General features: G+C 36.5%; 1 protein-coding gene across 1 annotated transcript in view; it reads left to right on the forward strand.

Annotated features, from left to right (window-relative positions):
• Nucleotides 1–16260, forward strand: part of frem2b (FRAS1 related extracellular matrix 2b) — a 144233-nt gene that overhangs the window by 63716 nt on the left and 64257 nt on the right. Inside the window, 3 exon segments of the mRNA XM_036565019.1 lie at nt 2064–2210; nt 12689–12919; nt 15468–15593. Coding sequence (XP_036420912.1) covers nt 2064–2210; nt 12689–12919; nt 15468–15593 — 504 coding nt within the window.

The raw sequence follows: 16260 nt of genomic DNA on the forward strand, positions 1-16260 counted from the left end.
GGTACATTGCAATCAGTGATCGTCGAAGTCCAAGCATGACGTAGTAAACTCAAATGATTTTTGTCTCTATTTTTAGTTATTGTTGATGAGGGGTCTCTAAGTAATGTGTCAGATTGATCTTTTGACTGTGGTACTATAAGCAACAGAGAGCAGTTTAGTTTCTATCACAGCTTTTATTCTCATAGTTAATCAGACCCTACGAACTGAGTCATTCTACAGTCATTACTTGTTTCCAGTGTTTTAGTCCCAGAGCTTTTTTAGTCTTAGTGAGCTTGAATTTTAATTTTACTGATAAGATCACTCATTTTCTAGGGGGCTATTTCTTGATTTCCAAACTTGTCACTGCTCACAAGTATAAATGGCTAAACTCACACAGTTTATATTGTACAACTTTCGTCTTTGTCATCTTTATTTTGTAAAATTTCCATATATTGCTTCACCTCCTCATTTTAGATTTGGCCATTTCACTAAACGTGAGGTTAGTGCCCATTTCTGTGAGGCACAATAGAAGCTGCTGATGTCCCCACCTTCTCTCCACATCTGATTTGAATACTTGATTTTTGGTTGGGCTTATACACAGTACCCATAAAACCCAGATAATTAAGTCACCTTAAATCTATCATTCTGTTTCATGAACAGTTCACTTTTCCTGTTTGCCTTGTGTTAAGTTGAAGTCTTGTTTTTCTCTTGTCGTTTATTTAAGTATATGACTTTAAAAAGACAAGAAATCTTAAAATAACAAAAAGTAATCAGATTACATTACTTTAAAGTCGTAATCCTTTGGATTAGGTTATAGATTTAATTTTTTAACAGGTAATCAGTAATCTGTACCAGGATACATTTTAGCACTTTTCCCAATCCCGGTTATTGCAATATTAGCCTTTAGCTTTAGGTTGATTACCTGGATGGATGGATGGATGGATGGATGGATGGATGGATGGATGGATGGATGGATCTTTATTGTCATTGTTTAAATACAATGAAAAAACGTTTAGCAGCTCTGGAACTGACAGAAAGGACATAAATAAAAAAGAAAATAAAGGCCCAAGACATAAACACAATATGTAGTGATAATAATAGTATAACAAATAATAGTGATCAACAGTTTGACTGTCTTTGTTCATTTTATTTTATTAACCTATGAATATAAAACCCTAAAATGTACAAACTGGCTCATTAGCTATCTTGCATCTTAGCTGCTGATACCTAGTAGCTCAAAGTTTGAATTCAGGCTTAAATAAACAAATAACTCACTGCCTCTTCTCTAAAGGTGCTATAGCACCAGTCTAAATTTAACTTTTGTTGTTTTTGTAAAACCCATAACTTGTGTTAATAAATCTGTTTTCTGCTTTCTTTTAATTATATGAATTTGCCCTAACTCAAATGATGATAAGGCACCCCATTGATGGTCTGTTTGTTGTGGCACAAACATATGATTGTGAAAGCTAACAACTGTAGATAATAACTGCAGTCAGCTAATAGCTACACTAAGTTATGGGGATTCGGAGACCTCATTGTTGTAATACAATGTTATAATAGAACATTTGTGTCATGGGATGTGCTTTGGACCCCTCCAGAGTGGATGAATCTGATCATTGTGAGCATGTTTAGGGAGCATTCAAAGAGAACTCAGTCAAAACTTGGTGAAGGACGTGTCTTCAGAGGATGTGAGTGAATTATCTACTATTGTCATCACATCTTCATCAGCATGGTTGATTTTGCATTTGAGACCTAAACACCGAGCCTTCTTTTTGAGTCTGTACATGCAACTTTAACTGAGAATGATGTATGATGTGGTCTGAAAAACTCAGACAATATCCAACCCGACCCCTTTCACTTTTACACAATTATTTCAGGCTTTTCAGGGCGACTCACAGCAGCACACACTCTCCGTATTTTGGTCAACTTTTAACCATGTTACATAAAGGATTCACTAATGTGTTTTTGATATGTCATAAGTTATATTGTCTTTGCAGTATGTAGCTGTGTAATCACAATATGGAATTTCATCCACAGTGTGTGGTCCTATTCAGTGGTAAATTCATGATTGTGGTTGTGTGCAGGAGGCAACAAGCTGAAGAACCAGCAGTTCCGGCTGACCTGGGCCTGGATCTCTCTGGAGAAAGAGTACTACCTGGTGGATGAAGAGGCCAAAGTGCAGGAGGTGGTGCTGAAACGCAGGGGCTATCTCGGAGAAACGTCTTTCGTTAGTAAGTGTACAATTCATCTGTCATTAGAATGCTCTCAAAAATAAAAGCCCCAAAAAGGGTTATTGGAAGGATGGTGTAGAAGAATAACTTCTGGTTCCATAAACAGCCTTGGATGGTTCTGTAAAGAGACTTTTTCATAAATGAGAAATGTGAATGTGACAAACTTTTTAAAGGCTATAGAATCTTCACATGATGCCCAGCTTCCAATGAAAGAATTTTCCCTGAACCTTACAGCTGAGCCAAAAATTACTTTTCTATTTGTAAAGGGCCCATATAGGCCTTAAAGGCTGATATAAGATAAATGATCTCTTCTATTGCTCTCAAAGCTCAAACGCACCTTAAAAATTCAATATGAGTGGGCAGGGCTAAACTGAATAGGTGGATAGATGTAAATGTGTTCATTTTGTGACATCATAAATAACGATGAATTTGAAACAGGCTGTTTTTGAAACTTAGTTTCTGTGTGTGGACTTTATGGACTGAGGAGTGAATGATATGTTTTGAAACTTAAGCAATGTTTTCATTTTACTCCAGACTTCTTTATTTAAAATAGTGTGGAAAAGTTGGTTTTCTGTGACATGGGCCTTTTAAAAGTTTAAATATACAGGGTGATTAAAAAAAAATACTTTTTATTCCTTTTTTATTTGTGCTTAATACTTAATATCAGTACACCTAAACACATTATTTATCACTGAGTTAACACTGATGTCTGTAGTCATTCACTCCCATAATCCATATATCGAAACTAAGCTGCAAAAACAACCTGTTTTCAGTTGATTGTGTTTTGTGTTTTTGTGTGTCACAAAAAACAATTAATTCAAATAATGCATATTGCTGTTTTTGGAAGAAAACCTTATATCCCCAAAATGATAACTTTACAGGAAGAGGAAAAAAAACTACTTTAATTTTGATGTAAGTCTATGGAACCAGACTTTTTCCTAAGATGTTTTGTGCCGTTTCTTTTAGTCCATTCTTCATGAAACTTACACAGAATGTAAAGAGCGACAGGTATTTTCAAATTATGTCAAAAACTGAAAAACAACAAAAATGGAGATACAAGGTTTTCTTCTGACAGCAGCGATATATCTGGCTATTAAAGGTGATCTCCACTGATTTTTCAAAAATTCTGCATAATTAAATGGTTAACATGTAAACAAAGTCATTCAGAGTAATTTAGTGTGAAATGCCTAATGAGTAATAGGAACCAGGTATCTGAAGAGTTTAAGGCCTCTAAAAGCTACATCACAGAAAATTATTGCATTAAATGGCTATGAATACAGTAGTTTTGAGATATGTTTTTGGTCTAAAACGTGTTTTAATCAATTTATTCTAATTTGTTCATGGTGGAGGGATACATGAAGTGTGGCATGCACTTCAAGGCAAAATAGTCCAGAAGACTTGTGTACGTTGGTGGTTTTGGATATATACCACTGAATTATCCAGACATTTTGAAAAATTGGTGGAATTTCCCTTTAAGCCTACAGCAGTTTAGCTCTGCCTTCACACAGAGCACACAATCATTATAAATGGACTTCAAGTGAAAAAAAAATAACATGCAAGAAACATATAGGATGAGTGCCCTTTAAAGGAGAAAAACAGCTTCTGAAAGTAATGAGTTTCATGTTTATGAACTTCGGTATTGAAAATGAAGGCCGTATTGTAGAAAGGCCACTGACCTTAAGACCTGAAACTCATTAAAAAGCATTTATCAAAGCTGATCCAGTTCCTGCCCTTAGAGCCATTATAAGTTAGCCATCTTAGCAAAGCAGATTTTATCCTTTGAAATGAGTCACAGCCTTACTTTACCTCTTAACTATGCCTGGACCAGAGCAGCGTCTCTGCTCTGTGAGTATTCAGAGACCCTTTACGTTACCGTCACTATTCAGTCCCCTGAGGGCAGTGAACTCTCCCTCCCCTCAGCAGGGCAGCACCGTGCCCCCGGACCACAACAGCATCATGGGAAAGGGCAGAAGTCAAGGTGCGGCCATTAATTAAGCCCTTTCCCTTAGTTTGTGTTGAGGTGCAGATTTAAATAGAAACTACTAGGGATGCGACAGCTATGGGTGTTAATTATATACTGCAGTATAACGTCTAATGACAGAGAAGCTCGCCAACTCAGATTTCATAACGGTGGTGGTGACAGGAACAAGGGCTCACAATGCCTACAGCATAAATATAACTTTATATTTAAATAAATAAATAAAATTTAAATAAATATAACCGTTTTATTTACTATCCCAAATGACCAGTGAACCTACTTGTCTTCTAAGGTTTTATATATAGTTTTGATAGTGGTGAAATAGTGGCAGATCCAAGAAAACAAGTTTTGTAAAGGACTAAACTTGTATAACTACCTCCATATACCCCTCCACCATGAATGTATTTTAAAATATACATTTTAGGCCAAAAGCTTCTATCATAAAACAGTGTCCCATGCATCATGCAGTGTATTTGTTAATATTTCATGAAATAGCTTTCTCTGAGGAAGCTCTTTGAAGACTTTTAATATGTTCAACATCTGATTCCTATCACCACCACTGAGAGCAGTTCTAACTCTAGAAAAGTTTCACTAGGATGGTGTGTGAATGACTTACATCTTAACCATTCAGTGATGCAGATATTATGCCAGTACAGCACATACTATAAGTTAGAATTAAACAGTAAAAAAGCAGCATTGCTGATAATTTAATTTCATTTTTTTATTATTGTAAATCTGTTGTAAAGAAATACAAGAGGTGCAATAAACAGTCTATCCAAAAAAAACCAAACAAACAAACAAAAATGCATTGTAAGGGACTATTTTGCTTTATAACGGCCTTCTTCTACCTTCATATTTGACAATTTAACAACCCTGACAATTTTGATAATACCCCAAAGAAACTCTTACATATGTCTTAAAAGGAAAAGTTTCACACCGTTCTATCTCTCATACCTGCCCTGAAGTGCGATGCCAAATTTAAACACAAAGGTGGTCTAAAGAAATTGCTCAATGACTCATCACCTCCACTGCTCGTTAATGCCGGCACTTAAAGCACTATATGTGGGCTTTGCTATAAAAAGCCCTTTATATTCAGTGACTTGCTTCGGTGAAAAAAACCCTCACTCTCTTGAATTCTCCACACATATATGACATTTTCTTCAATCTGGCTCCAGGTGAAATAACACAAGTTCATTTTCTCAAACAGCCATACTTCAAATTCACGAACTACTTGCTCCAGGGAAAGCGTTCTCTTCCAGATTCTTTCTGTTGCCTTGTGGAAAGGAAAACTGTTAGAAATCAAACCTCAAAAGAGAGGCAGTGATGAGTTGTGACTCTAATGGCCCAAGGCTGTGGAGAGGACAGGCCAGCTATGGAACGCCCTCTAACACATTCAGAAATGAGCAACCATCACAGAACAGGGCACAGCCTTTCTGCTCATTAAGCTCAGCTTGAAGGGTCAGTTTTAGTGTCCAGCTTATGCTGCTGGTTTGACAAAGTGTCGGTGCTGTTACCACTGCTTGAAATTGATGTTTATTGTTAATTTTATCTCTACAAACCTGAAAGTGAACCAAAACAAACTTTGTCAGCCAAAACAATTGGTTGAAAAAGCCAGTGACTTGGAAGCTTTTGGGGGGAAATGGCTCTGGACCATAAAAAGGCTGAAGTTTTGAATGACAGTGACAACAAAAAGAGTGGAACTAAAAAGCATCTAAAACTTACCTAGAACTTCCAAAGTGTGGGAGTTTTTAATCCACAATAGTTACAATGTGGTAGATTAGTTATTGAAAGGAACATAGTCAGTAGGTTAACCATTTACACACACAGCATATCTCTGACACATATAAGGTCAGTTTTATAATTAGTGTCACCTTTGGTTAAGATGTGTAAAATAAGTTTAATAGCAATTTCAGACTGAAATTATGTGAGAAATGAAATAAATTTAGTCTAAGAAATTAAAAACCCTTATATAGAATGAATAAAACTCTTATAAACATAATGTAACTAAGGCAGGTTCCCATCTATTTTTAACATTCTTTAAGCTCAAAGTATAAGTACGAGGCAACACTGAAGCTAAATTTCCTTCATTATTCATTAACATAGGGAAGATTAGAAAACACATTACACATTAGGGAATACACAAATGAAATCAGGAAGTGGCCATTAATATTAGCTAGACACTTGTTCCACTGTTGGGACAATGATTAAGAAGTTTAAAACAACCAGAGCTGTAGTGAATCTGCCTGGAAGAGATTGCATGTTTATTTTTCCTCCACGCAGTGTAAGGTGGAGGGTTAGAGAGACAAACATTTTTGGAGATTTGTAGAAGGTGGTAGTATTTTGAGGTCACCAAGCCTCTACATCTATATTAAGTAGTTAGAAAGTATTCCGACGGCATGCTAGAAGTCTTTTGGACTGTCTCTACCAAAAGCTAAACCTGTGTTGTGGTTGGATCATTCAGCAGGACAGTGATCCAAAACATTCATCCAAATCCACACAAAACTGGTTAATTGACCACAGAATCAAACTTTTGACATGACCATCACAGTCTCCTGACTTAAACTCCACTGAAAACCTGTGCAGTAAGTTGAAAAGGATAGTCCAAAGGAGAAGATCTAGAACCCTGGAGGATCTGAAGAGATTCTATATTGAGGAGTGGTCTCCATGGTGATTGCTTGCTCTGAATTATCCAATTTCATCAAGCATTTTTGGAGAAGAGTTTTTGCTGTTATGTTGAGATTTTTTCATGGGAAATTGAGGAGAAAACATTAAATATCCATTTAATGTCCGAGATGAAGACCAGCTTTACTGTGCTGTCACGACTAGAGCCTCAATAAATGTCACAACCTGAGGTTCAGCTCAGCTTTTTCAGTACTTCAGTATTTGCCAGATTAACTTTGACAGGTTTTGTTCCAGTCAGTCTGTAAAGCATTTCACAGCCTGTCTTGTTTGCTGAACTGGTTAGTTGCTGTACCATCGCAGTAGAAACGTACTAATGGTTAGCTGCAAAACGGTCATAACTTAGCAACCGGTGCTAATTGGAATTATATGGTTGCTGTGGAGCTGAACTGTTTGTTAACCAATCAGATTGTGCCGTTGGAAAAAACTGCTGTATAATATGACATATGTAAGGGCAATTACTGGTGATGGTAACATTACATGGTCATATTATTGGACGAACTCTGTCATGACAACTCAGGACTGCATATGACATCTACCACGACATGCTTACGGCATGATTATCTCAGTGTTATGTAGTAAAGCATTACCAACTTCTCTTATATTTTCATTTTGAGATTCAGCTAATTAACCACAAAGACATTGTTTCACAACCTTTTGGTTCATCTTTATCAAGGGTTCCAGTTGTTTGTATTTAAAAGGACACACTATGTGCTGTTTCTAACTTTCGTAAGTGATTGATAATTGCGGCGCTAGTAGTTGAAGACCAACAGTTTAGTGATAACGACTTTGGGCCTCATTCACTAATATCTTTCTAAGTTTTTGCTTAAATGTGTTCTTGAGAAAGGTCCTAAGAAAAAGTCTACATCAGATTCATGATGTGTTCTTAAACCACAGAATGGTTCGTAACTTTGTGCTCTTGAATTTGCATAGATTCTGTTCTTACCTAAGAACAAACCCCAAATAAGAAAACATTGGTGAATGCCAGAATCTTTAAGTAGAAATGTCGGTAACACTTTCTATGAATGTCACCTTTGTAAGCATCTATAAACACATTCATTAAATGTTATAATGCATTCATAAGACATTATAAACATAGCTATAAATATTTATAAAAATGCATTATATGTTATAGCCATGCTTATTATGCATTATGAATTGTTCACATAATACATTATAAGTACTGATCATAACAAATTATAAGAGCTCATAAGTCGTATTTGTCCGCTCTAAGTAAAGTGAAGCATACTGTACTAAAGCCTCCTCCAGTGTTAAGATTGAGGCTTCAAGTTGAAGTATTTACTGAAGGATTTACTGAAACACTAAAACATACACAATAAAGCTCATTACAGGCTTCAAATGTCAGAGTTTAAACTAGTGCTGCATCAGTGTTTTACCCAATGTGGGAAAGGTAATGTACACCACTGTCAGCCTGGTATTTGTTTTTACTTTACGCTCTTCAAGCTGGGACTGACTTCTTTGGCACTGACATTGTAACATGTTATTAACACTATTTATAATGCATTATATTAACACTTCATAATGTATAATAAACATGGCTATAAAGTGTAATTCAGTGTAATTCTTTTTTATAAATATATATAACCACATTTATAATGCCTTATGAATACATAATAACATGTTATAAATGTGTTTATAGATGCTCACAAATACGACATTCATAGAAAGTGTTACCGAAATTTCTTATTAAGAACAGTTGTTGAATGAGGCCCATTGAATATTTTAAAGCTGGCTTGGTCAGTCGTGTGTCATGGTTACTAGTTTTAGAATCTCCAGTGCAGTAAGATCTGAAGAAGTTATTTATCCTTCTGGAATTTGAGACTGGTGAGACATGATGCTAGTTCGAGTTTATTTACAGAAATCTGGCTTTAGTTTAGCTTAGACTCAAGGTCATAACCTCTGAAGTATGAGATGCCATAAGAAAAATGAGCTTATTTGGATAGACTGAGGAAGGATCCCATTAAATTTCCATTTGGGTGGCCATGGAGAGGAGCTTCCTGGTGTGTAGCTGGGTGAGAATCAAGAAAAAAAGAAATTAGTCCTGATCCAGGGTTGGGATCTTCAGCACCTCTGCTGGTAGACCTCCACTGGTTTCTAGTGAGGTCAGATTCACCTGCTGTGACTGCGTATCAAATCTGAGCTCTTCTCCGTTCTGGACCTGGATGAGCTCAGCTGCTAACCTGCTGCTTGACTCTCTGAAGCCTCCTCTTGCAAAGAAGATCTAGTCTGAAAGCAGCTGTTTCCTCCTTTTCTTGTATGCTTTCTCTTTGAAGGCAGACATTTTCAGGCCCCGTTGAGCTAATTTTGTTTTATTCGGGCACGTGTGTGGGCAGGCAGAGGCAGGACTGATCCTCTCTCCTGCGTCTGTTCTTCCATATCAAAGCGCTCCTTTCTTCCTTTGCTTCAAAGTACAAAATCTTGTTGTTTTTTTTTTTCTTTTAGAGGCCCAATTTCTCTGTCTGGGTGACAGCACATCAGTACGCCTCCCAGATTTCATGTTTCTGTAGTAACAGCTCCCCCTCCCGCTCCCCACCCTCTGCCCATCTCAATTAAATTTCCCACAAAATGTCCTCGGCTGGTTCGTGTTATGAATTCATTTCGCTTGTGAACTTTTGCTGCTCCTATTGTTGCAAATGACCGCCGCTGTAGGCTGTTGGTGACTATGTTTTATTTACCACGGGCACCCATGCTGTGCAGTGCCTTGCTAGTTGACAGCGAAAGCCTGGCACCCCTGCCACGATCCAGCTGGCACGGTGAAGGCGCCATCAGCCGAACGTGCTTGCGATAACCCCGGTGGACAGCAGCACTCACAAACAGCTCATCTCCGACGGGGAGTGGAGGGACTTTGGCCGAGGACTCAGTGCTAGCCCTTAGAAATATCTTGATTATCTTGCTCCCTCTCCAGTGGACGTCAAGACGATTTCTTTGAAGCCACAATGGCTTTATTGCTGAAGAGTTGCATCACATGGGCCTCAACTGGGGCCAGTTCATCCCAGCTGTACAGTGTCTTTCATACACATTGCCACCTTGATCCAATGAAGCGCTGAATGGGTAATATGAGGAGAAATAATGTTGCAGGTTTTATGCCAGGTGCCAGAGTCTCCAATCAACTGAAGCGATTGCGCTGAGGAATGATCCTGGGGAAACACTTAAAACGATCTGTCACTGCTTGATAATATTATCTGATTTATTTTGCATCACGGCTTGTTTATAACAGATGTTGTCCTCAGGGCTGACGTCTAGTGAGAGGGCAGCTGTGATACACAAACAAGGAGAGACATTCCTGTAAAATAGTGCCACAGTAAACAGTATGTAGTTTAGAATAGATTTTAGTACTTTAGTATTAGTAGTAGAGTTAGTATAATTAGAATATCTGACAGTTTTATTATATATCACTGTGTGTATATGTATCTTATATCAAATTATTTAACAATACTTCTCTTATTTGTAACAATTTAGTGCGTACATATAAAATTCATTTTAGTTTTTTTTTTTCCTCCAAAGGTCTAAAAATGTCAGGTGGTGCAAAATAAGGCAACTTTAAAAGTTCTAAACTCACTAAAAAAGTCTCAAATGTCAGGCAGCACAACCAAAAACAAAGAACTTTTGTTTTGACGTGCTTTTACAAAAGGGAAACCAGGTATTGCATCATAAAGAAGAGCCCAATGGTCAGGGTGCAATACTAAGGCCAGAAGCCCTTTTGCAAATTTTGGAAAAAATGTGATTTTTAAGTCATGGTTAGAATGACGGTTTACCATGTCAGGCGGTGTGACCTCAGGAAAACCATGACAAAGTGTAATTATTATAATATTGTTTATTTATTTGAAAAAATGTAAGCATAAATTAAGTTCAAGGACAGAAGTTTCTATGATTGTATATGCCAATTCAATTTGAAATTGGTCTGAAAAGTCAGGTGGCACACAGTAGTGGTCAAATGATGCAACCAGACCAGTACATTTAAAAGCTTTGATAACACTAACAATATTAAAGATATAACATGCACATTAATATAAATGCATATATACCCATACAGATATATATATATATATATATATATATATATATATATATATATATATATATATATATATATATATATATATACACACACACACACACACATATATACATACAGATATATACATACAGATATAAAAATTCACATTGTGTTCTTTTTCATAAGATTTTATAAAAATTGTAATTTTAAAAACCTGATTTGTCATTGATCTATATACATACACCAGTATAATTGTTATGGCCAAAGTCTCAAGTCTCATGAAGAATTTCAAACAGTATACCAGATGAACCAGTATACCACCACTACTATTGAATATCAACCTAATTACCTGCCCTGCACACCGTGGCATTTATTTCAGTGCAAGATATGGCAGTAGTATCATTATTATGATTCTAATTACAGCAGATTTCAGTTGGCTGATTTTTATAAGCAACAGGCAACAAGGAAAGTAATAAATAACATTGCCCAAAAGCTTGTGTGACACATGAACGCACCAAAACACAAAGGCTTGTGGGAAGGCTTAACACATGCATGCACATGCACACACAGCATTCAAATGCCGAACCTGCCTGGGTCATATTAAAACATCGTAAAACTGTTACACACATCACAGAACAAAATACTAATGAATAATCCAATTATCAGTCGTGTGTTAGAAGCAAACATTGTCTAATTCTCATCATGGCTGATTTCATACATCCGTTCTGTTAATCTGGATATTTTTTCAACCATACATATCTCTGCTTAAATTACATATGTTGTTGATTTCCTAAGTGTAAATAAGTTCACACATCCTCTACAGAGAACACACATCTGCACATTTAAAATGCATAATTACTGTTTATTTGCTGAATTAACACATTGTGGTGGCAGGGGGTGTCGTCCCTGTAGAAGGTGTGACTTATTTTCACTTAGAAAATGAACAAAATGTGTAATTTGTATGTAATACATACAAATGAAAATAAACGGCTATGCCTTAGGTATACATTTAGGGATTATTCTTATGTTTCTGGTCAAGTAAATCAAAGTTTATCGCTTAAAAGAGAAATTTATGTGGTCTTAGTGCATTGAGCAAATGGAAAAGGCAACAAATCAGTAAAAAGAAGACAGTGACATGCATGAAGGTAACATACAAAAAGGTCAACTGGTGTCTTGTTTAATAAATAACCTGCTGAAGGAACAAAAGGGAAAGAGTTTTTTCCAGAATGACAAGTTTAAACAATCTTCCTTTTTACTTCTAACATCACTATTATGTCCTTTGTTTTGCTGGCATTTGCCCACTGCAAGGGTGGGAAAATTACAAAATCACAAAAATTTAATTTATTTTTAATTGTTACTGTATTTAGTATGAGGTATGAGGTTTGCAGACAAATTGGAACAGCAAAGCAATAGTCAACATGAGGCTTAACAAATCTGAGTACAATGAAGTTTTTTTTGTAAAGTGTTTGCATGAATAACATAATTAAGTTTGGTCAAATTTGGTAAAAATAAATGAATAGAATAAGATAATTTGCATAATGGACCAACTCCCAATCAGTTATTTATTGCTATACAGTTTATGCAGCTATGACACCCTGATTATTGTTGTTTTTGTTGTTGTTTTTTATTGTTTATAAGCTCTCTTTACTCATTATGATTCAGACTGTTGTTACGTGTTCTAGAAGTCTGACCATATCTATCATATGCTCAGAATATTGAATTGTAACATAAATTTTCACAACATTGACATATTGTCATATTGCCCACCTCTAACCTACTTTATCAACCTTACTCATCCTTAAGGTATTGGTACCAAAGATGGGACGGCAGAGAAGGACAAAGACTTTCGAGGCAAGGCCCAGAAACAAGTCCAGTTCAACCCTGGTCAGACCAGCGCCACGTGGAAGGTGCGGATCCTCTCCGACAATCTGTATGAACAGTCTGAAACCTTCCAGATCGTTCTCTCTGAGCCTGTGATGGGGGCTCTGGAGTTCCCTCAGGCAGCCACGGTGGAGATAGTGGACCCTGGAGATGGTGAGTGGGCAGGCTGTTGAGATTGTGTACTTTATGTAGGAGCTGATCTCTTAATTATCTCCCATTTGTAAACTTTTGAGACTGAATACCTGGAACTGAAGTTATAATTAGCTTTTCACTGTGAGCATTTGAAAGCCTTGTCAGCGTCTATTAATGAGCTTTGCTGTAAACTCTAAACAGTGTTGTTTCGTGAATAATTTGTTCCAAAGATAGCGCTAGCTACCCAGCATTATTTGCTTAACAGTGTTGGGCTGTAGTCCAAGAGAACTGAATATGGAACAGTAGAAACTGGAGAACTGCCAGCCTGCAGAACAACCCCAACCCAGACTGAATGGTGAATTATAGCTTTTCCAAGGCAGCTTAAAAAGTAAAAGGGTCAGTCACTGGCGTTACCGATCGTCATTGGTGTTACACATAAGAAAGGTAACACCAGAGACATTTTTAATGAAAAATGCATTTTACAAAAATGGCTGCTACGGAGCATCAAACCACATTGTCAATCATGAAATATCCACTAAAATTTGTGTTCTATTATTTCACAATTACCTAAGAATAAAGTCGGTCACACCAGTGACTTCAGCTAAAAGTTTCATGTGAAATCATGAGCTAAATGAGAAATTCTCTGACAACTGAAAAGACACAGTGAACTCACCGTGTGCTTTTCTGCATAGATCCTCAGAAAATAGGTAAAAGGAAGACCAATGATGTCATCAGTGTGATTATTATTTCAAAATAAGAGATTTTTTGTTATGCAGTAACACCAGTGACATAACTTTCATTATATATTTTAGAATATTTATTTGGGATTTGTTTTCTTTATGTCATTCAAATCACATATTTCATAGTCATGTATAGATTATTGCAGGTAAAATTGCAGAAAAACGTTTTTTACCTCAGAATATGGCCTCACCCTTCGCACATGACTGTGAGGACCAGCACTTCTGTGGTGCTTGGAATTCTATATAATTGATGTAAAAAGCAATATTGCTGAACTGATGGCTCAAGAAGGTGTAATTGTTAAAATAATGTATTGTTTTATTTTACAATATTTTTAAAAATCCTAACGTTTTTCAAGTGTAGTATATCTAAACGCTAGAGACACAAAATTGGACGTTTCCATAAAATGACTCAAAAACAGTAATATTTAACTTAAAAGATAATAAACTGACCCCAGGAAGGCACTGGTCTCATTTAAATGCAGCATATGTTTATAAGTGTGTTTTAAAACACGTTTTAAAAGGACATGATGCCCCAGTGAGGAAACCTCAAACCAGCACCATCTCCAACCCAAGACATCCCTCTGGGACCACTAACACTGGCCTTGAGGAAGCAGTGTTAGAGCAGTAGGGTCTAATGGCTGTGCTGTTGTAGACTATCAATTGCAGCAGTGCTGTTTAGCATCCTCATTGTACCAAAGCACCTCAAAGGGTTTGTAAAGCTTCATTACAGACATTGTATGCATATATCATGGGATATATGTTGCATCATTTTGCATAAGACCTTCTGCTAGTGTTAAGCATGGGCTAAGTGGTCTGTTCACTTTCACATACATAAGCAAAAATAGCAACAATAACTGTATACCTCATTGATTTGTTCCTAGCAGTCCCACATTCGGTATGCTTTCAGTGTGCCACCCGGACGCTTTTGAAGTCTTGTAAACAGTGCTTCCTCAGGGAGAACAATAAAAGCACCATTGTAAGTCTCATTCCTTGAGATTATATACAAGTTGCTCTTCTTCGCCTCAAGTGTTCCGAGTTGAATTGTGGATATTCCTTCATTTACAGAAATGAGGCTTATTGTGCACTTCGTGAAAATGATGAAAGGTGTATATTGACGTGTGGAAAGAATATAAAAGCATTACTGGAGATTTTTGAACGCATTCAGGCAGTAAAGGCAGTGCAGAAACAAATGATGACCAATGTTATCACAAGGCTAAATGCTTGCCTGCTCTGAAAAGGTAAAACGTCCTTGTCTTTGAATTGCCTCGAATTAGTTGAGAAGAAAAAATAAATCTTATTTAGCTTGTTTTATATCATTTATATCAGCCGGGAAATGTAAGTCTCCATACTGTGCAGTGTTTTTAAATAATATCACATGTATGAAAAGGCTGAATACATTTACTCGGTAGTTATGGAGTCGATGAAAAGGTTATATGCACAGAACATCAGGGAACTGAAAGGAAATCAAAATAAGAATATCTGTTCTGAACTCTGAAGTTTCACCTCTCCGTCTGCCTGAAGCAAAGAACTGAACATGATTAACATCAAATTTCAGCTTTTATAGCTTATTTCACAACCTTGTGCCTTCAGGAGGAGAATTGTAAGATATGGATTGCTCATCCTTCAGTGCAGCACCTGCACATGTTTCCAGGTTTTAGAATCTCAAACCTTCAGGAAGTCAAATCAATTCACAGGGCTGTGCCCCCAGTGCTGAACACAATAGTGTTGTAGTTATAGGTCTCTCAGGATGTTGTCTTTAAATGCTTTCACAACAGCTTTGGGCCAGCAGTGGACTGTAATATTATAATGATTTTATTTCCTGTCTCTAGAGTCCACAGTGTTCATCCCTTCGGCTACATACTCAATAGAGGAGGACATTGGAGAGCTTCTGATTCCTGTCCGCAGGTCAGGGGACGTCAGTCAGGAGCTGATGGTCATCTGTTTCACACAGCAAGGTACAACACTGTCACAATGCCAGACAACTAGGTGTGGTCTCAGTGCTGAATGCTAAAATGATGCTACAGCAATGTTAAAGTCTGAACATGGAGTGGAGGCCCTTCCCCTCCTCCAGGTAGACGAGAACAAAATCAGTGGTTTTCCTTCCTTCTTGGTTTCCAGCAGAAGTAGTTCAAAACTTTGATCTCGACATAATTACTTACTCCAAATATTGATTTATTATCTCAAAATATTGTCTTATTTTCTTGAAATATTGACTTAATGTATTGAAATAATGACTGACGTTCTCAAAATATTGACTTAATATCTTCAAATAAGGTCTAATCTCAAAATATCAGAAGACTTATTTACATTAAATTTTGACTTAATATCTTGAAAGAATAATTCATTTTTTTAATTATTGACTTAATATATTGAAATAATTACTTTCTTGAAATATAGACCTATTATCTCAAAATATTAAAATATCAAAATAATGACTTGCTTTCTTGAAAGTTTGACTTACTTTATCAAAGTATTGACTTAGTATCTCAAAAATGACATTTTCTGAGAACATTGACTTAATATCTTGAAGTAACTACTTACTTTCTGTAAACATTGACTTTGTATCTTAATATATTTAATTTTCTTGAGAATTTAACTAAATATCTCGAAATAATTACTTAT

Source organism: Colossoma macropomum, unplaced genomic scaffold, assembly GCF_904425465.1.
Source record: "Colossoma macropomum unplaced genomic scaffold, Colossoma_macropomum, whole genome shotgun sequence".
NCBI classification, from domain to species: Eukaryota; Metazoa; Chordata; class Actinopteri; order Characiformes; family Serrasalmidae; genus Colossoma; species Colossoma macropomum.